The 23,032-nt window shown below is 37.4% G+C and overlaps 1 protein-coding gene across 5 annotated transcripts in view; it reads right to left on the bottom strand.

Annotated features, from left to right (window-relative positions):
• Positions 1-23,032, bottom strand: part of RALGPS1 (Ral GEF with PH domain and SH3 binding motif 1) — a 106,659-nt gene that overhangs the window by 70,886 nt on the left and 12,741 nt on the right. For 4 of the 5 annotated variants that reach the window (XM_086625274.1, XM_086625278.1, XM_086625279.1 and 1 more), the window contains 8 exons: positions 21,383-21,481; positions 19,508-19,634; positions 16,334-16,441; positions 12,960-13,010; positions 9,004-9,087; positions 8,419-8,508; positions 6,757-6,849; positions 4,600-4,726 (listed from right to left, as the gene is read on the bottom strand). In XM_086625274.1, the coding sequence (XP_086481400.1) occupies positions 4,600-4,726; positions 6,757-6,849; positions 8,419-8,508; positions 9,004-9,087; positions 12,960-13,010; positions 16,334-16,441; positions 19,508-19,564 (610 nt within the window). In that variant the 5' untranslated portion in view covers positions 19,565-19,634; positions 21,383-21,481. The remainder of the gene's footprint in view (positions 1-4,599; positions 4,727-6,756; positions 6,850-8,418; positions 8,509-9,003; positions 9,088-12,959; positions 13,011-16,333; positions 16,442-19,507; positions 19,635-21,382; positions 21,482-23,032) is intronic. The other variant, XM_086625277.1, reaches the window with a different exon arrangement.

Here is a 23,032-nt window from a genome sequence, read left to right as displayed (position 1 = left end):
CCAACAGTCCAGACCACAGCCTTGCCAATATTATGATTTTCTTCTTTTTAAAAAAAAAAACCTTGAGTCTGAACAGAAAAAAAAAATGTTGGATGGTTTAACACAGTTTTTGTAAACGTAGTAAGAAATATATTAATCTCTCATATTGTAGTTTGAGGTTGTAAACATACCAGTCGTTTCCTGTATTCAAGTGCACATCTTAAGGAGGGAAAACCTCACTTTAAAAGAGCAGCAACACTGCTTAGTCTTTGCAAACACCAGGGAGCAGCTGTCTGTGATGTGCGAAACCTGGGGTACAACATACGCAGGAGGATCAGAGGTCCAAAGGAGGTTCGCTAGAAACCAGCAAGAATTTCAGATTCAACCCTGTTAACTCAGTAACGTGCACATTTTCTTCCTTTCACTTTCATTACCTATGTCTTTTATTAGGCTTGTAACACTTTTGTCCATTTCAGAAATACTTTTCAGTTTGTTTAAAACTGGCTTGGAGTGATGTCCCAATAGCTCGATGGTACTAAAGTGTTTTTTACACAACACTGTGAGTCAATTCTATAAACCACAGTATTTGGACAATTTAAGCAGTTTAACTCCCCAGCACATTCTCCAGCACATCTCGATCTCAGGCTGCCCCAGGTGGAATGAGAACTGGTGTCTCTTAACTAAGGAACTGTCTTGCAGTGAGAGACAAAGACGCTCTTCAGCATGAAACCGGAGCCCCATGAACTCTGCAAATCTTCAGAGACTTCATCACTCTCACTCAGTGTTTTAAGTTCACTATTTACTCCTAACATAGAGCTATCAGTCCACTTGTTCTCTTAAGCAGACAGATTAAAGCAGCTTTTCCCTGCCTAATATGGTCTCCCCCGAGAAGGTACTTATTCACTGAAACAAGTCCCCTTTGAATATTCTCTTTTGATAAGCCAAACATTCCTTCAAATCTTAAATTATTTTTAAAGTTTCAACAACTCACACCAATTTTTCAGCACATTTTTTAAAGTATGGCCATTAGGGATGGCCGTCAAATTTATTTAATAAGAAATATTTTACATAAGCAGCACTGACTGTTATCCACAGGAATTTGTGCTGGGACTCATGCTGTTCAGTATATTCACAAGTGACCTGAAAATAGGAGTGAACAATGGAACAAAAATCTGATGATGGTATTAATTAATTGAGGGGAGCAAAGACAAGGGCTGACTGAGAGGAACTGCAGAAGGATTTATCAGACAGACTGCTTGGACAGTAAGATAGAAGATCAAAAATCTGTAGACAGCAATACATACAGGGGCAAAAAAGGTCCCAACTTTCCACATGAAACGAAAAGAGCAAATAATTGCCAATAAAGGCATGATCTTGGGATTACAAGAAATAGTTCCTGAAAACAACTTACTTTTTTGGTTGCTACTAAACTTTGAGCTAACAGAATGTTAGGAATTGTTAAGCAGAACAAAAAAAAACTTTCTGAAGTCACTGTAGAAATCTAACATGCACTTCTATCTTGAATTTTGCATGCAGTACATGTGCACTCTCTTTCCCTAAAAAAGGATACAGAACTGAAATGCTGCCACAGAAGGCTGTCAAGGATGCCAAGTGGTTTCTGTACAAGGCATGATCAAGTAATCGAAAGACAATTCCTTCTGGAAGAAAGAGAGGTAACTCAAGATTCAGTGTGAAGACAACAGAGATAATGACTGAAGTCCCTACGGCAGGAGCAGCCTCACAAAGTTGTATAACGAACAATATATATAGTTTATATACTGAAGGCAGAAAATGCCATGTTCAATTCAAGCAAAAGAATGTGGCACTGGACAGAGCTGAGGAAATCCTTCCCAGCTGGATGCTGTGGATGCAAGGAGTTTACTCGTGTTTAAAGAGAGAGTGCATGAGTTCATGGAAAAGAAATCCATTGAGGCATTGAGGGTCACTACTATAAAGACAGCAATTCTGGCCCAGGAAGCCTAAGCAGAATTCTTGAGCTCTGGTTATCCAGGTTCATTGATTCAAAAACACTTGCCCTTTTTAGCTCCAGCTTAGCATCATCCTAAATTACTAATAAAGCCAGAACATAGCTCATTATATCAGACTACATTCACTAACGACAACCTGTGTGCAGAAATATTCCCACACGAAATACTGACAAAAAAAGTTTGTCAAATGGCTACTTGGTATATGTCACAAAAGAAAAGGAGACCACTAGCACTAGACAGTGTTTTAACTGTAGGTCTCCTTTTTAACACACCCTCAGGTTGAACTACACATATATTTATCTAGCGCCTGAGAGAAATACTAATTCCAAAAGTATGTACACGTCTTCTCTTATTTTTTGCACAAAGAAGTGTCATGGATACCCTTTCCAATTTTTTATTTTTCTAAAAGGTCTGTTTGGTAACACAAACTGGACAGATTTTTCAAAATCTGCAAGTTATACCAATGACAGAACCTCATTTTTTCTCTTTGTTGAAAGTGTCACTTTTAAATACAATTTGCACAACTTCTTGATCGAGTAGATAATCTAATGTTTCAGGACAGAAGAAAAAGTATGAGTAAAAGCATTATTTAGGCAGGTTCTCAGAAATACGTATGTGTCTTAGACACTTTCTGAAGGCTGTTAAACACCTATATGCCTGTGAAGACATGGTGTCTTGTTCAGACTTCTGGTTAACAGAGCAACTGGCAGGACAGCTGCACAGAAATAGTACACAAATGCATAAAGATTTTACAATCCTGAATTTATGCCAGTCTTCCACTTCATAAATACAAGTAAGTAAAGTATTTTACAGTAAGTAAAACATTCCTAGCAATTGTTCATATCCTCTATGTCCTAACCTAATAAACTGCCTTTTCAGCTTTTACATCAGGCTGTCCATGACAACATATTTGTCAACACAGCTTGGTGCATCTTTTTTCTTCTACAACAGTCTCTTGGCAAAGACTGAAAGCAGTTCTGCAAATGACAATTTGGAAAGGATCTTACCTTTACGGATCTAAATCCCTTGATTGCTGGAGGAACAAAAAACCTCTAACCCATGTAAAATAAACACAATGCCATGTGTCATGGATTTCTTCTAAAGCATATGCACTAAATCAACAGACTAAACAGTGAAAAAGCCAAAGGAATGAAGATTCTAAAAAGCCTACTGCAAACTAGACTAAACTACTGATTAGTTTGAGTGCTTACACATCCACATAAAGGTTTTTTTTTTCTAATTCCTTGAATACTTTAAGACTACAAATAAGCCTGAGGTGCTAAAAAGCCTATGCAAACAGCAAAGAGTTTTCCTCATACACCTTTTTGAAATTCTGTGAATATGTCAGGTTTGCTCATGCTAAGTAAGAAGTATCACAATGATGAGAAGCCTTCTAGGAATACAACACAGTTCCCTAAGAACTGTTATGTACCATTCCTAGAATTCTTACATTTTCTTCTCATATGTGTGGCTGTAATTCCAGATCGTTAACTGGAATTCTTATGTCAGGAATAACAGTCATTCCTATTACTTTAGGTAAAGGTGTATTTCACATGTGGTTTTGTGGAGTCCATGTGGCTGAAGCACAAGGCAGCATGAAGTTAGATGAGGAAAAAAGTTGCATTAGAAGTGGAGTTTGTGGTTATACCAACACTTCAAAATGTTTAAGACATCTCGTTATGGTGTATTCTGTTGCTTGTAACTTTGTTAAACATCAGTGACTTGTGCTGAATATCTGTTACTGAAATTCCAGACTTAGTTTGATTTTTTTAAAAAAAAACATATTTTTTTCTGAAAGTTGTATTTCAGAATGTTTGAAACAATTACTTTACCAGGACCATGCTTTGCATACAAGCATTGCTACAGAAAAAGGACGGTATTTGTCTTTTCTTGGGGACTAGAAAATAATTACAATAAATTATCTTACTGTTTCTATTATATCACTTACAGAAGACATGGTTAAATACTTCTTAGATTAACTCTGCTAAAATATCCACCACTAGAAAGACATTCCAGGGTCTGAAGGGCCTTGTTTAACAGAAATCTGATTTTTGCAGGATTCCTCAGGAATGCTAGCACAGTTCAGCAACGGGCAGGAATTGTGAGTTAGAAGAGCCATTGGGGAAATAATGATATAGGGTGTCTACAGGAATCATACAAGGGAATACTGAAAAGATAAGTCAATTAACTGAACTGACTATTCGGTCTGTGTCTTTTTTCAAAGGATTTACAAGAAACTGACAGAAACCAACAACTCCAGTTTAGAGATACCAAGTTATGTGGTATCTGAAAAAACCAGTCCAGCAAAAATGAAAGCTATAGGAACAAGGTCTTAAATCATACTGTACTTAAAGACAAATCAAAACCCAACGCTCCTGTAAATTCTGAAGCCATCAAAAGGACAGTAAACAAAGGCATACTTGTTTCAGATGTCAGTAATGCACAAAACTTCTACATGTTAGAGAATCTAGACAGTGTATAACTTAATCTCCACCAGATTTAATTTTTCTAAATATGAAATGAAGTGAACCATACCTTCTATATATAGTGTTCTTCAGGTGCACAACATGCTACATTAATGCTTGTCAGTCAAAATGACCTACAGATAAATAAGGTAATTGTTCACACTCACCTAAATATGGAATAGTAGGAACCATTTTTAAGCTTCTGATGTACTCTCGTGTCCTTTTATAATTATTTTCCTTAGACAGCAAATAGTCTAACTTCTCAAAGGTGGCTTTGTCTTTGCGATTCAAAAGCTACATAGAAAAAAGATCATAAAACAAACACTTTAAAAGATGAATCCACACAAAGACAACAATAAATAATAAAATGTGTTGAGTCACCCACAGTAAAGATTAAGTCAAGATTAAATTCATCATCATGATCCAAACTAGCATAATATTTGAAAACGTGCTACCTGTTAAGAAAATTAAAATAAAAATGCAAATCAGCCTAAGTCTTAAGCTATTAACAGGTATGATTATTATTTCTGAATAGTTTATCAAAGATCCACATATCACTACCTCAGAGTTTTGAATAACCTCAGCAATATTAATTTCTTAGAGGGAAAAGTATATGTTATTATACAGTCACCAACATTCTCATAGTTTATCAGAAACGCTAAAAAGCCTCTTGAATTTGAAAGCAGAAATAGCAATGGAAAATGCTCTAAATAAATGCAAATTGTGCCATTTCAACAGTACCTTATTAAAAGTATGATAAAACTTTTTCGAAAAAAGTATAAGGAAAGTAAATTACCATGATACTTAAATATGTTTTCCATTACTGGACTTATTACAGAAAACCAGAAAAATGTTCAGCAATGCAAAAGATCCTAAAGTGACAGAAAAGTAAACAAAATACGCAACTGTAGCTACAAAAACCACATTCCCTATTTTGGCTGCTTTTAGAAACACCAGCAATATTCTAAACATGATTTTAAAAGCCAACTGAGTCAGAACGCGTGGAGAATTATGGCACTGTCCACTGGCTTCTTGCAGTTGCATTTTCTGACAACAGACAGCTGGTCCACGGTTCGCTCCTTAATACCTTTTCCTCTGTAAAATCCCAACTCCGGCACTACAGAGCTCGTGAGTCGAGCTGCTGCTTCTGGAAACTGCGAGCCTGCCCCCTGCAATGGACACGCATGAGTCAACTGCTGCATCAGTCTGCTCAGGTCAGGAAGGGTTTGGCAGAAGCCACCAGTAACAGCACTGTCAACGGGAGCCCTGAGGCTCTGTGCCATTCTGCAGCAGTTACACCACCTCAGGGTTAAATCACGGCTGTTAATAAAAAGTAACGTAAAAGGTACACGAGTAAAGATTTCAGCATACGTTTGCTGTTTTCTTTCTAAACAGCACTGAGAATCCCCTGAGGCCCTAACTCTGCACTGTATTGTATTTTTGAGCTGCTTATACCTCTTTAGGTCTAAGTGGAATTATTTACACACTTAGTTTCACACCTGAGCGGTTTTCCCTATTTAAGTTCCAACTTCACCAAGGTGCTCAAAACAGCAGGCACTTGCGTTTTTATTAGACTCTAGCCCAATTCTGAGCAAACAAGCCATAAAAAAAGTCACAAGCATTTTAAAGACATAATAAACCTCAGTAAAAGAGATAAGTATAGCCATCTTTATTTATCAGTTCTGAATAGTTAATGTGATCCACATTGGGTGATTAATGTGAATTACCTAATCCTTTCTGTATTAAAGATTACATACAGCAGGACTACATTATAATTGTGTATTCCAATTTAAAGAAATAGCAAAACTTACAGTAAATTTAAATGAGAAATTCTGCCTTCAAGAGACTGAATTTCTCTAAATGGAATTATCAATGCTTTTAATTTCTAAAGTAAGTGAAAACTGAAATGCATTGGGCAATAATCACAAAATTAATGCTTCTATATTTGTAATAGATCTTTTTTTCTTCCTTTCCTTTTAGGCAACACATTCATGACATGCACAACGATTTGGCTAATGGGATACTGATACTCTATACAAGGGCCTTCTAAGATTACTTATCAACTAAAGTCCTCTTGAGCATATAATCGGTGGCTTCTAGAACAGATAGGAAAACAGGAAACAGGAAAAAGATTGTTTAAAAATATGCAGCCTTTTAAACTCTACTTTCATAAAACAGGCAACAGATCACTCGGCTATGATGATCCCACAAAAACAAGAATATAAAGAGTCTTTTTCCAGAGCATGCAATTTGACAACAACAGAGTTCAGAAAAACTCAGAATTCAAACAAGAGGGAAAAGACAATGATCAAGGAATAACTTACAGCCCAGGTTTTGGTCAGTCTGAAGATAGGTGCACTTTGCAGCGCTGACACCACAGACATAAGAGAATGAAGGTTATTCAGTTCTAGAAGCTTCTGAAAAAAGGGAATAATAACTTTTAGCACATTGAAAAGGGAAGTAGTATTAATTCTCAAAGTTGCATTAATAAAACACAAAGTTTTCATGAATGACTGCAGACTACAACATTATCCAATGCTGTCAATGATCAAAATTCTCAAGACCGCTTTAAAAGTTGCAAGTTTTTCAAACATACCCCTCAAAACAACAGGCATTTCAGTTCTCAGAATACAAACTGTATTTAATTTGAATTTGTTATTTTCTAAGGCTGTTTCTTCAGGAACAGAAAACACAAAAAAAATATTTGATGCATTTTTCTTGAAAACAAGTATGATTTTGGAAGTTAACAATTTAATCCAGCCAAAAACATCAACCAAAGATGCTGATGACCCTTTCAGAATTAATACAACGTTTTATTTTGTAATCTATTTTAGAGGACAAATTTTCATCACTTCAACATAACTTTAAATTCACTCTACGTTGACAATTACTCAAAACACACTGATCTCAAAAGAGATAATGCTGTGGAATAAAGCTGTCTTAGAAGACAGTTTCCTACAACATATCCAGAAAGAGGAAAAATGACAACTTCTGTCATGTAGCTTCTTCCTAAGTCTTAAGAAGAGGCTGGATTCACCCTTGAGTGATCAATTTACTCATTTCTCAGGAGCATGTGAGAAAGGTCTGGATTTTGAGGGAAAAGAAGGAAAGAGGGACAAAAATGAAAAGATAAAAAGAGAGTAGTGTTTTCCTTTTTGCAGGGGGAAAAAAAAATAAATCCTTGGTTTTTTAGAACAACCTATCACCTCCAAGGTGCCCATTCTCCTAGTACTTGGACTACGTGTTTGTGCCAGGAACTTACTCAGATTCATTCTCTTCTGCATAAGCACAAAACTGCTAAGTAAACTGATTAGAAATATCCACAACACACACACACAAAAAAACATCAAAAATATTATTCTAATTACCTATACACACACAATTTCACATGTACAAGATTAGCACCCAGATCTTTGATCTCAGAGCTGTCTTCTTACTAATATTAGTGAGTGTCACACAAGATCATACAAAACTGAATGACCACAGGTCATGAAGCAGAAAAATATTTTTTAATATTTAAAATAAATGTATTTTTTAAAAAGTTAAGAATGACTTGTAAAGCACAGTGTTCAAACTCATTGAAATAACTGAGCTTTAACAGTGGTGCTTCATAACAGCAGAGAATAGAAACAGAAATACGAGTCCCACAACAGCCGTTTTAGAAGCAAGAGATTTCTTTTCATAAAAGATACGCGTGAAAGGGGGGAGACAAAAACCAGAACAGTTTACAACCATTTAAACAGTTTACAACTTTTAAATGTGTTAGGGAAACGTACAACACAGTCACGTTGAACTATGTAGTTTTATTTAACCACGTAAAACCAGCAGATGTCAAAACTTTATCTTATTCATGTGGTACAACATAGCAGATATGCTAAAAAAAGAACATGACCCTCTGCAATCCAACAACTGTTCACAGGAGTAGTGCAGAAGCAAACAAAAAAGAAGTAAGATTTTGAATGATAGTACAAGAAATTTGCACTTACTTTAGCTATTTTCACAAAATGGCTCAATATTTCTGCCCTTATTTTTAAGGTCTGTGCTGTTAATATTTCTCGTACAACCCAAAAACTGACCTATAAAATAAACACACATAACTGAATTTATTTACCAAAAAAAGAACTTTATTAGATGAAATATTTGTAAATTTTCACGATGCTCCAGGGAGAAAATAGGATAAGGAAAGAAAAGAGTTCTGATGCCATGAATTCTCACCTGTATAGCTGCCATTACTGAAAAGCATTACCACTGGATATAAGGAGGAAGAGAAGTGAGGCAACACTAAAATAACTGAATGAGCAGGTGAAACACAGAAAAAGAAGGAAAAGACTTGCTAATGTTGTACCATGACATATCAGCAAAAATTATTAGGAACTAGTAACTAGGAATCAATGGTCTAGAGGAACAACAGAAAAATGTGGACAAAGCAACTGAAAACAGGAACTGCCATTCTAAAATCTTCATCTTCATTTAGAAAAATGTCTTAATTCATTAGAGTAGTTCTATTCAACTTTATACTCAAAGACAACTGTCAAACAGTAGCTGTTTCCCACAATAATCAAGTGATTTACCTGGTTAAACCTCCTAGTAAAGGCAACAATATTTGGAGCGAGGATATGTTTTTCTTTCTTATTCCATCCACAGCTGGCTAGTTCCTAGGAAATGTTTAAAAACATTTAGAAGTGTAAAAACTGATACATGACAGAAGCATCTATCAGATAACTGCTAAAACCAATACAAGACACCAATTCAATGACAACTCGCCCAACACTTGTGTGTTCTTCTGATGTACATAGTGATGTGACTCATATATTCTCCTGATACTAGAAAAAACAGACATCAGTATTAATATTCAGATACAGAGAGACTAAGCAATCAGCCACAGATGATCTCTGAAGTTTCATTCTGCATTGATTATTTCAGGGTTCCCTCACATGAGCAACTCGACAGACACAGGAGCAAAGACTTTGCTAGTATTTAATTGTATCTGGTTCAAAACTGAAGCTAAAGCTAAACATATCACTGAGCAGTACTAGAAGTAGTTAAAGAGTACAAAATTCAGCTATGCAACTAGAGGCCGTAACCTAGCTATTATTCCTGAACGTTATCTTCATTATTACAGTTAGTAAAACTTCCATGGATACACCTCAGTTCAGTGTATTCAATATTAAAACATGAGATCTAAAGCATTTGAAGAGCACAATTTTGGAACTGTAATATTATTGCTTACAGTAGTTACAAACTGATTTTAAAAAACCTGAAATCTCCTATGTGGTTCTCAGAGAGAGGGAATGTACCTTGTGATAAGGGCTGGACAGTAACAGTCTGAAGGTCTTCTGGTGGACAGAAAGTCAGGCTTTGAACTGTTTCATTTGGGGTTTTGATTTTTTTTTTTTGCTATTTTTTTAAGCCATAAGAGTTTAGCTGGACTTGACTGAAGCATGGCGTGTACTTAAGAATACAGATTAGTATTTGGTGCTAATAAAGCAAAAAGCTGCATAGTTCAGTCACAGTACACAAAACAAATTTCTGAGTGCTCTTGCATTATGGTGACTACTTCAAAATAATAAGAAAAATCACAAGTTCTCTAGTATACCCGTAACCACAACTAATCAATTTCAATGCATAATAAAATCCCAGTTGTCTATGGCAAAAAATAATCTTTCACCGAAACTGCAAAATAGTAGAAATTCCTGTGGGAAGTATAAAGTAAACAGAAGAGCTAAAAAGCAGATGAATAATTTTCTCCTTAAATAAACCATATTAAATTATGCATCAAAAGAAATTTGAAATTATAACTACAGATTGGATTCAGACAGAAAGAAAGTGTCCATTTTCCAAGAGTTATTCCAGGCAGTTCCAAATATATTTAGACAGCCTGTCTCTTTTTAACTACAGATTCAAGTTACCACGTATCTATACAGTCTTTATATTCAGATCTCACAAGTGGTAGATACATACATACTGGAAATCAGTTCTCCATAACACCAGCTCTAAATCACTCTTCTGTTTTTAGAACCACAAATCTCGGTTTCAATAAAAACGTTCAACTTTCCAAATGCACGCTATTAACTTTAGACACCTTCACATGAAAAGGCAGAGTCAGTCAAAGAGAATTCTGCCTCTGAAGAGCACTTTGTGCATTCTGATGAACGGAACACACTCTCGAGATGCAGAGGTCTGCATGTTCCTGTGCGAGAACCAGGAAGAGCATTTCCAGTTCCAAACGTATTTTGTATCCTCATCTTCCAACATTTAAGCCTTCTGCAGCCATAAATGCCAATTTCCATCTCTCAGGACACAAACTCTCCACATGATCAGTGCACGTCTGGTCCTAAGAGTCTGGAAATCATATATTTATGTGGAAAAGCTCAGTCGCTTGACTAGGGACAGCAAAATCTGCATTTGTCAGAAAACTGGAAGAGGTCAGCAACCTAAGGATAATGAAGCAGTTGCCAGAGGGCTAGCGAGCAACAATGGAAAATCCTGCGCATGGCAAAATCATTAGACTAGGTTTAAAATTTGGACTGAATAGGAAGGTTGATAAGAGTAAGTGATCCAACATGCCCCTGCTTAATTTTTTTTATAATGCTAAAATGTACTGTGTTCTAGAATTACACTTCATCTTTTTGTATGGAAGGATGTGGGCAAGTTCCTCAATCCACACAGTCAAAAGAAACTTTCCAATCAAGTGTGCAAGAAAACCCTGAAATTGGTTGAGATTGCAATTTCCAGGACTTTGAAAAAAAAAACAAACAACCAACTAAATAAAGCTACACAGAAACCTAGAATGCAAGCATAGTTATTTCTGGGGGAGAAGAAAGAATTTTTAATCAGATGTCCTCTTACTGAACTCTTGCAATGTAACATGCAGATGTGTTTTTTAGTAATAGCTCAACCGAAAAGCAGAAAAAAGCCTCAGCAAGCGCTAAGTTTAAAGGATGTTTGTGTGTTTGAGATAAGACTTGGCAATCAGAACTCTAAAATCTGAAGTCTTTCCATCTGTGCGTAAGCTCATGTTAAAGACTAAAACCTGAAGAAAAAAGAAGATAACGCTCCTTCCCCAAACACGAAATTCAACAACAGTCCAACGGCTGCTGCCTAAGGCGACTCTGCGCAGTTCTGCCCTGGAACTTGGCTGCAAACCCTTCCACGCTCTCCATACTTTGTTCACATCGACTTTCCAGCACAGGAAACTGGAAGTGTGGACTCTTATCCACATACCAGTGTATCTACCGTCGCCTCCTGCATACGACGGCTGATTCTGCGGAGCAGGTGTGACACGTTGCACAACCAAGTACGAACGGAAACGCAGGGACCGTAACTGCCTTCACCATACCCGGTGGCGAAATGAAACGGGTACATCAAGAAACACAGGTTTCAGCCAGAACACTGGCCTTCCCTTTTGGCGCGCAGTACAGGGACACCAAAGGAAGACTCAGACAAGGAGGAGCCCTGGTGTAAAATGCCCGTGAACAACGCAAGAGCCAGCAGCCACCTGCGTGGAACCCCGCGGCAGCTCCCCAGCGGGGTCCGCGCTCACAGGCACTGGGGAGCGAACGTGCTCGCTTCACCTAAAAGGTGACCAGGCCTCCAACAAATGCAGACAGTTACGGACTAGACTGTTTGTTAGTGACCAAATTAGATGGACTGAGCTTCTACTAAGAACCTTCTAAACTGGACTGCTCTTTCTGATGTCAAAAATTCAGTTCTGCTAATATTATAGAGGGTTTTTTTGTCCTTTATGTATTCATGATATTCCACCTAGGCACAAGGAGACAAGAAATCATAATGGATCCAAGGACATATTCTTATATTAAAGAACTTGAAGCTGGAAACACACAATTCTTGTACCTTTTGCAGAAAATAAATTTATTTCATCAAAATACTGAGATGACGTCACTTTTATGCAAATTTAATGTATTCTGATAACTAACTTTGTTCTTCATTTCTGAAGTTCTTATTTCTGATTTTCAAATGTCTATGTTAACTTTGATTGCTTTTCCTCAACAAGCCTCAAGTTTCCTTCTGTGTCTGTCTTAAAAGGTTAAAAAATTAAAGGACACTAATACATGAACTTCTGAGGGTTTGGGCTGATTTATTCCATCAGAATTGAATCTTAAACATGACAGTACAAATTAAAACATTTACCAAGTGGCTGATGCAGCCTAAAATACAGGTTATGACTAGAGGCACAAGTCAAACTCTGAAATCAGATATGGACTGAAAAACAGGAGCAGAAGGGAGAGTAGATAATTTCAACATGTCATAAATTTATCCTGAAGAAACACTCAACACAAAGCAGACAGGAAGACTTCCAGAAAAGCATAGTCATCTTTCTTGGCAACAGATGACAAATCAAAGTAAATCAGGCTGGGTACAGATTCACAGTGCTAACGAGGAATAAGCCTAGAAGACCATTAGTGCAGTGCAAGAAGGGGAGCATTTTTGAATGAAAAAACATTTAAATGGTTACATCTCCTCAGGCATGGAATTCCAAAGATATAAGTAGATTAAGAAAACCTACCTCAGGCTGTATAGCTTTAAATACTGGCATATCCATCAATGTAATCTGGCTCTGCAATAAAGACAAAATTCAAAATAATGTCATACGAAGAGCCAACCATCGCGCATTTACACCTGCCCTTTAGTAACTACAAACCATACAGCCACGTTCTCTCCATGGACCAGAACTGACCTGTCCTGAGTTCGGCCGACCCTGCCCAGGCTGATACATCACGAGCGGACACTCCACCGCTCCGAGTGGCACCATGTCATGATAGCCTCTTACATTTACTGCCTGTAACTAAGTGAAGACTTTCAGTACCTGTAGCAGTCTAAGAGGAAAAACCTGACTTTGAGAGTCTTACTGCTCAGGTCCTTTACTGACATACCCCAAATGGCAGGAAGAATTATTTGCCTTTCACACAGAAAGTAGCACACATTTTACATTCACTGGGTTGAAAGGCAATAAAGCATTATGATGTTTTAATTAGTTATGCCTGGAATATGCTTTGAAGGAGGCACACACAGATTTTCAGTCCATGATGAGTATGTCCTGATAAGACATTTTACCACTGTTTCAAAGGTAATGATTTTGAAAAAAAGCATTTATAGAACATTTTTATCATCTAAGTGATAAGATACTTAGATGATCGAATGACATTTTAAAGTTGTGTAAATTATGTTTAACCAATAGGTACTTCAGTTACACTGGGAGTGCGTAAACCTGCAGGGCTTTTAAATTGCTAATTTACATGGCTGAACGTGTAAAAAAGTGTCAAAGAACGCTTCTTCAGATTTTCCCCCAGCAAAGCTTCTCTATTGGCCATTTTTTTACACTAAACCCAAAACATCAAAAACCTGATAGTCCCCTCTCAAAGTGCTCACTTGATTCCACCAATTAAGAATGGTAACTATCTACTTAAATGTAATTTTAATAAAGTTTCTACTATTAGTATGATTCCTCAGCAGTGAGTCTAGAAAAGTTAATAAGGCCCATAAAACTTTACAGACATCAAAAAAACTTCCTTCCATAAATGGTTAATTTACATGCTCTAACTACCTCTTGTTTCTGTATTATGCTAAATCAAAGATTTTGCCACAAAGCCCTAGCTGACCACTCTTAGCAGCATTCGATTTTACAATTTAGACTCCTGAGTAATGTTTGGGTATTTACAAACTTAGATGTCATTAAGACCTCGCTGTGCTCCTGGAAAAACCACAGTCACCGACACCTGTCTGCACCTTTCTGACTGTCATCTAATAAGACACACAGTTCAGGCTCAAAAAAGCTGACTACAAGCCATATTATGTGACATTAATAAAGAAGTTTTCAGCGAGAATTCGCAATCGTTTCACCAAGACACGGGTTCAATCAAAATCACCAAAAAGGTGAAAACAAAATTCAGTAGTATTAGCAAGCTGCTGGCCTTTTCCTTTATGTGATTACCACTATGGAATTTCTCCTTTGCTGCTTCTAAATTTTAAAAAGGAACACAACACACCAAATTTGGAAGTGATCTTAACTTGGCTCCATTCCCTTTCTCTAAATATTTATATTCGATAGCAATCCCACCTTCTATAGATCCCTGCCCTGATGTCCAGTAGCCAAATTGTACTGACTACAGTAAACCCAGACCTGTGGTTTTGGGTTGGTTTTTTTCATTCTCCCCAACTGAACTGTTTCAAGTTATTTGAAACAGTCAGACTTCTACAGTTCTGAGTAACAAGAAATGGTATGTATAATTTACTGGTTGCTATTATTTATGGAAAAAAGAAACGATCTGCTTCTCTGGATTGAACACAAGCAGTAAACATGACTTGAGCTGTCAATAAAAAAAAAAAAGATCAGGGTAAATCAATGAAAATGTTTTAATGTGGCACAAGGAAAACAGCTACTCTGGCTGAGAAAGCCTTGGTGTTAAAAGTCTGTGTGACCGTATTAAAAGTAACGCCGACAAACAAACCAACTCCAAACAAACAGCCCTACCACCAGGGTTTACACAGGATCTTTTCCAAGCCTCGCTCCCCGTCCTACAGACACACATTTCAATTTTTGGCTTCTTTGGCAGTTGGTGGGTGTTTTGTTTGGTTGGTTTGTTTTGCCCATGGCTATGGGTGGCAAGTGGAACTGAAGAGAGAAGAGCAACTTACAGAAGTTTGGACTTGAGAGTTAAAAAGACACGTTACAATGACACAGGGTGCGTGTGTGCACCCGTGCGTATGTTTTTAAAGTGTATCATTAAATCAAGACCCTCATGAACAAGCTTCCATCTCAAACCAACAGCAGTAGGAACCGTGAACATAATAGAAAACTGGTGAGTTGTAAGCCTTGATTCAATCACTTTATAAATACAGTTCTGAGATCACCACAAATTCATTTTTGCTGGTGTAGACTACACACTATGTTCTAAGCTGTCTTTGGACGTAATATTCAGTTTCCTCTGAAGAAATAAGACATCTCTGGTTTTGTATGATTTTACAAGCCTGTCTAAACGGTGGCCCTGTTCATTTCTGAAGGTAGTCCTTGGCCATGGATCATCTGAACTTGGATGAACAGGAGCAAAAGCATCAGGCCATCTTTTAACCAGGCTGATGCAGATATGCCAACCAAGTATTTTTATGTTTTTATCTAACAACAGTTCTCACCTGTGTACTCTGTATTAGTGTTAAGAGACCCATCAGAATTTGATCCAAAGCGACAAGCTTGTAGGCATAATGTAGGCCTACCTCGAGGACTTTTTGTGAAGGGGTATTATGTGATCTTACACCAAATGGGGGAAATGTCCTTTTGATGCCCCAAATATTAATAAAACACTGAACCAGGTTCAACAGCTTTCATCCTCACTCATTCCTGCTCCCCATCACGTTAACGTATAAACTAAAAACAAAGGAGCAAGCATTAAGAACTGTACTGGAATTTTGCCACAACTGCAGCTCTGCTTTCAGTTTAGTACTGAAAACTTATTAAGGAATGCAAATTGTTTCCTCTCTACAAGCTTCTTTCCTGCTTTTAAGAAACTGATTTTTCTGAGAAACTGATGTTTCAACAGAAAAGATGAGTATTTGTGGTTTCAGTTTAAAAAAAAAAATAATGAATCACACTGTGGATAACCAACATCTTTAAACCTATGCTAAGGTTTTCTAATACACTAGAAAAAATTCAAGTGTCTTTACACGGAAAAACAATTATGCTGTGTCAGGTCAGCACTGAATGATTAAATCCCAAAACATGTTGATTTTGTTGAAGTTTATATAATCAGAAATTTGTTTTCAAGAACATTGGGAGTTCATTTAAAAGATTTTTTATTTTAAGAAAAAAGTTTTATCTATTTTTTAATATCCTGCAAGCCCTGAATATTACACAAGCTTAAATAGAAAAATAACATTTCTACTTACAGCAAACTCCTCAGGAGTTACTTTCAACACATCAAATACAACTGCATCGTAGCTTTTATTGGCATAATCTGAACTTCGCCCTTCCAGAGAATCTGAGCTGCTACTACCCTACAAAGAAAAATAGTAGGCTTATCTGCAGAATAATGAATTTCATGTCAAATTCAGAAAATAAATATGCGTAAAAATAATAAGAAATTACAAGAAAGTGTATGAACTTCAGAAAGCTTCAGACACTGAATTATAAAATCCAGTCAAGCACAGTTCACTAATGTTTCCAACTAACTTTCTTCAGCAAAAAGTATAGTGACAAGCAACTTTAGCTCTAATGAAATTTCCAGTTTTAGAAAGTAATTTTTAAAATCATAGACTAGATAAAAGCGCTGTCACACAAAAGGAAACGTGTTGAGATGCTGAAGATTCATATTCAATTGAAATTTTAAATTAAACATGAAAGGTAGAGAAGGTACATCCAAATCATGCTGCTCTATCCGTAACGTTATAAAAAAGGAAAAACTGACATGTCCTGAAATTTAACCCCATGTTAGCATCAGAGTACTTTACAACAGTACTGTGTCTTGTCTTAAAAACTGGTGCCTTGCCTTCCTTTTGTTCTTTCTGTCTTTAGGCTCAGATGCAGGCACTTGTGGCTCATTTTCCTTTCCTCAGGAATAATATGATTTAGTACAACAATAGCATTATTTTTCTATTGCTTATCTTAAAACTACATACTGAATAAAAATATATGCACATAAAATCTTTAAGTCCACACCTCACTGAGGTTATTTGTTGGTAAGAAGAACATCTTAACTAACCTTTACGTGTAATTCTCACTTAAAACTGACTTGGTAGCAAAGAACTAGAAGGTGGTAAATGAGATGATCTTTTTTTTTTCCCCTACAAAGTATCTGGAGAACTACTGACCAGGAAGCCTGACATTTGTACTCAGCAAACCCAAGATGAGAATAAAGGGGAATCAGTAGAAACACGGATGCTGTATCAGGAAATTGCCAAGTAAGTATTTAGAAAGAGAAGCACTGTCTCAGTATCTACAGACATGGGTAAAGGAACATGATTAATACAGTCCTGTTAGACTTCTGAAGATTTTTGACGTGGTTCCTCACTCCAGAGACTTTAAGGAAATGATGCAGCCCTGGCATAGAGACTACCCTTGCAATAAGAAATAATTATTTACAAAACAGCTCTTACAAGCACTGAAAATATGTCAATCAGTAGAAAATGATGCATAGATAAGCGATGATTATCATATATTCAACATCCTGGAAAAGACAGCGAACAACGAAGTGACAATTCATTGACAGCTATGGATCTTCATTTTATTTATTTAATGTGGTAAAACAAAAGACAAAACCTGGCAATGAAAAACTGAAAAAGGACTTCAAAAAATTTTGTAAGTCTGGAAGAGAAAATATATAACGCAGTATGAATATGCTCCTTGATAAATCTACGGTGCACCCAAACTTAGAATACATAAGCAGTATTAGTCTCCATCTCAAAAGGGATATTAAAGAACTGGAAAAGTTTCAGGACAAGGCAACAAAGATGATCACAGGTATCGAATGGCTTCTTCACAAAGAAAGACTGGCTATGCTAGAAATCAACCTGGAACGAGGCAGTGGGTTATGGGGAGGAAGTACAATAACCAACCAAGTAAGCCAGAGGAAAGACAGGAATGGTCTCTCCTTGCTTTATCTAACACCAGGAGAAGGTGTTACCAGTTAAAATTAGAGATGGATTTTAAATTAGTAAGAAGATACGAGTCTTCACACAGCATATAGTTAAGCTGAAAACCAGCTTGTTATGAGATTCTGTGTAACCTGAAAGCTTACACAGATTCAAACAGGTGACTGGGTAAATTTATTGAAGACAAATACACTGAGAGACAGAACAGGACCTTCACCTCAGAAGTCCCTGGGCTGCGAACAGCTGTGGCCAGGATGGTGCTGGTGGGATGGTTCCTGCGCTAGCACTGCTCTTGTGCCCATCTTTGGGCATCTGCTGTTGGCCACTATTAGAGGCAGAATAAGGGATTAGAAGAATCTTTGGTTTGACCCTGGAGACTTCTTCTGCTCTGATCTATGACAGATATTTCTGTTTGAGAAAACAGTGTGAGAAAGTCTTTTTTCTTAAAAAAAAACACACTTATTTTGAAGAGGAATTTCAAAATCATGGGTTTACATACCTAATTCAAAACATCCCCGATCTTGAGAAAGAAAAACTATTTTTGTTAGTCTGAGGGCATTTACACTGTGTTTGAGAAAATGACCTTCTGCTGGGCACAGCTGTATTACTTATTTTTGTTTTGTTATAAGGTTTTTGAAGATCAGCTCAGTACTGAAACAGCTGACTTGTTTCATGAAAATCAGGATAACGGCTTCAATAGGATCAAATTGTGAGTGCAAAAGTCACCACTACGATGGAAAAACTTACTTCACACAGCTCTTCAGTTGTCTTAAGAGATGAAGAAGTAGAATTCTTCAAGCAGGGAAGAATTTCATCCAGATGTTACCTTTTTAAAAAGTACCTCCGATCATACATTTAAAATGTGTGCTTTACTGGGCAAGCTTTACTGCAGCTGATTTATATTTCATCATAATATTACATGAAAGTAAAAAACCCAGACAAACTCAGTAGGGTAACTAGTTCCCAAGCAGTCTTCAGAAGGCTGTCCTGGACCTACAAACACAGGCTGTTGGCTGCTCACGCAGCTCAACGCCAAACTAGGGAGTTCTGGAAAGAGCACAACAGAGCTGCCTGGTCTCCACAGGATACAAAGGGTTAAAATGAACAAAAATCTTACAGAACACTTTCTTACTAGTAGACCAGTAAATTAAAAAAAAAAAAAATCTCTACTGGAATATTTCTTACTGGCTCCATTTAGATGGTACGTTACATTGCTGTTAACTCATCAATAATAAACAGTTGCTGTAAGTTATAGAGTAACAGGTCAAAAATGCTATTTAAAACTAATCTAAATGAGTAATCACCATCAAGTGAACCATGGAGTGTTCTAAAATTACTTTGTTGTCAAATACTACACCGTATGTAAGAAAAAAGACTGATATCACTAGTAGTGAAAAGGGCTTCTCTGAAAGTTGAAACAAGCCAAAAATTTTCATTTTGATACAGGAGCTAACAAAACCCAAGGAACTGTACCTCTGGAGTGGCGGAGGTGACCATCACATTGGCCATGAGGTCATTCCTTTTATACATGCTCTCTCCACGACGCAGGAAGTTTCAGCTCAGCCAGCACTGGTGAGACAACATGATGAAAACGGAATTCCTGCAAAGCACATGTATTCATGCAAATAAATAAAATTTAAAAACTCCAACAATACAAGAGATTTCCTTGTTCTTTCTCAGAGAAAACTTCAGAAACAAGACGACCTTAGGAGCTAGATTCTCTTTTCTCTTTCAGGTACCAAATGTGAAGGAGAATAACTGAATATCGTTAAAGCCATGTCAAGTCCCTTGATTTACTTCAATCAAAGACAACAAACAGCATGGTTGTTCCATTGTTCCCCACAGCACACACAGCAACACACAGCAACCACAGACTCCTGCACACATACATTCTTTTAGCAAAATCCGCAGTTGCTCAGATGTGCAACCAGGGACACTGCCACATCTCCCTTTGTGTCCTCACCCTTCTCACAACACTGACCACACAAACAGGAAAACAGTAGGAAAGCAAGCAGCTGGGAATAAAATAACACCTTCTTTTGCTCCCTTGAGAAAGATGAGGTCTTCACCTCACCTGTCATCCCTACACGGCCTTACGTGACCAACAGCTCTCCCCACGATCTCATAGGCATACATCAAACAAACCAGGAGCTGTTTCAAATGATGCCACAAACTCCTCAGTTAAACTAGTCAAGAAGCAATTTCCTTTATCTTGTGTCCTGATAAAATTAACTCATATTTCGAGCACTAACTGACTGCAAAGTACTTCTAGGTCTAGAGTTGCTTCTGTTCATAGTCCTTAGAGATACTGAAGTGGAAAGCAATTTTCATGATGTAATTTCTTTAAAACGTGGCATTTATATCAAGGCCACAAAAATATTCTCATCTCCTCCTCCTCCGCCTTTCTGACGAGGCTTTCCAGTGTGCGGGGGCCCAAAAATGCTCTGAAAGGGGAAAGAAAAATCCCATATGTGATCTTGTATTCTATCCAAGCTCAGCTGTACTCCAAGTTTTAACGTTCACCAAACCAAAAAGACACAAAGTGCTTTAATATCTGAAACAAAAAGCACTAACATACTTTTGCCTTTCAACATCCAGCACACAGAAAAAGCTTGCAAGGTTAGATACTTTCATTCTAAAAAGGATCAAAAGAGATTTCTTTCCCTCACAATGTTTCAAATATAACACAGCACTAAAACCACACTGCTTTGTCCTCTGCGCATCGGTTTCTCCAAGACTCACACCTCCTATGAAAAAATTGAAAAAATACTTCTCTACACACCCATTTGTTTTGCTGCCTTGAGGAAAGTCATAGGGGGAAATTACCCTTTTAAGCTAAATCCAAGAAGTTTTTATTCTTCTGAAGTCACCTGGTGATTTAAGTATTTCCACACCTGCTATCACAGAAGGTATTACTCTGCAAATTAAGTAACACTGGAGCTACTACTAAGCCTACTGTAACACAAGGCTGTCAGACTACATACGGAAAGATATCAAAACCAATTAATATAAAAGCTACTCCCCCATACTTGCAATATTTCACTCCAACAAGATTAAAAAGAAGCTTTTGAAATTCTGAAAATTATCAAAGGTTCAACATGTTGGCAGTAAAAGGTGAAAAGTCACTCGGTAATATATAGTTTCTTTTCACAGCATTTGCTTCTTAAAAATTCTTTCAACTTGCTCAGGTTAATGATTAAAATGATGCATTATACAAACAGTGCTAAAAAAACAAAACCGAGAAAACACTTTATCTGTTTGTACAGAAGTTCACAGGTACATGGCAGTAGCTCTCATTCACAGATTGCCAGAAGCAAAGTGGATAAATCATGATGCAAACATACATACCACCAGAGGTTGTCCATTCCTCTTTGCCAACTTAACAAACCCATTTAGATAGGTAGTTCTCTCTGAAGCAAAAGTGAAGACAGCGCAAGAAGAACTAAACTGGAAAAGAAAAAAAAACAACAACAAAAAAAAACACACCACCATCAAAACTGAGCACAAAAGGAATCCCTACAGCCATTACTATACCAGCATTTACCAAATTTTGTCATCTATGGTACAGTGACATTCTCTGAAAGCAGAAATGCAAACTTTACATTGCTGTTAGTAATATACGTGTAATCCAAATACAATGGCCAAAAGTTCATTCTCATCACTAGCTATTGAACTCACAAGAAAGTCATTAAAAGACTCTTAAGCATAGATACTTACCACCTCTGGCCAGGAAAGTCCCTGTGCCCCAATTTCTGAATCCTAGTAGAGCAATCTGGGGAAGTTACTAACTGTTCACACTGCTCTCAGCAAACATGACAATAACCATGTAAGCAACCACTGATGACCATTGCTTTTACTGATTTTCTTGTTGGAGGAAAAAACATTGAGCTAGACAAGCTTTTGATTAGACCTGGTACAGCCATTCCGGGCTCCAAAAGTTAACTGTTTTACCTGGTTTCAAACCCCAGGTACTTATCCCTTTCATTAGTTCCGTATGGTTTTCCTACTATCTCTGAATCATGAGCTGACAGCTGCAGCATGCTCTTCAGAAGACATACCACAGTATTGTACCAAAAGGTAACTGTTTGTTCTTAATTTTCAATTCGCTGCACAAACTGGTTCAGTGGAGACAATTAAAGAGCACTAGGGCCCTTTTTCCGCAATGACAAACTTGGCTGGAACCAACTGAAGTTACCAGTTGGGTTTGTTTTGGGTTTTTTTTGGGTTTGTGGGGAGGGGTGGTGGGTGGGTGTTGGGTTGTGGTTTTTTTTTTTCTTTTTTTTTAAATAAATTTAGAATAGAATAGTTCCAGGTGCAAGGGACCTACAGTCCAACTGCCTGACCACTTCAGGAATGACCAAAAGTTAAAGCATGTTATTAAGGGCATTGTCCAAATGCCTCTTAAACACTGACAGGCATGGGGTATTGACCACCTCTCTGGGAAGCCTGTTCCAGTGTCTGATGACCCTCTCAGTAAAGAAATGTTTCCTAACATCTAGTCTCAACCTTCCTTGACCCAACATTGAACCATTCCCATGTGTCCTGTCCCTAGATACCAGAGAGAAGAGACCAGCGCCTCCCTCCCTCAGGAAGCTGCAGAGAGCACTGAGATCCCCCCTCAGCCTCCTTTTCTCCGAAGCAGCCAGCCCTAAGGTCCTCAGCTGCTCCTCAGAGGATATGCCTTTGGAATTTGGTTTCAAAGATCAGAATGGTTAGCTGTCATGGACCAAGATAAGGGAATGAAGAATACTGAAAGAACCTTGCTTTCTACCTCCAGCAAGATCAACAACATACTATTCCACTTCGTTGGCAACTGCCACAACCTAAGGACACATTTACAATAGACCATATAGAGCTCCATAGTCAATTCTGAATTGCTTTTCATCATTACACTCATTTTCCTCTTTCTTCATTCCAAAACTATTCCTCCAGATGTTCACCATTAGAATGTTTCTTTCCTTGATGAACCATGAACAAAGTCATATTCAGATGCTGTGG

The sequence above is a fragment of the Tauraco erythrolophus genome, chromosome 22 (genome assembly GCF_009769465.1).
Source record: "Tauraco erythrolophus isolate bTauEry1 chromosome 22, bTauEry1.pri, whole genome shotgun sequence".
NCBI lineage: Eukaryota > Metazoa > Chordata > Aves > Musophagiformes > Musophagidae > Tauraco > Tauraco erythrolophus.
The sequence above is the reverse complement of the archived record's forward strand: the minus strand, read 5'-3'. Positions and strand labels throughout refer to the sequence as shown.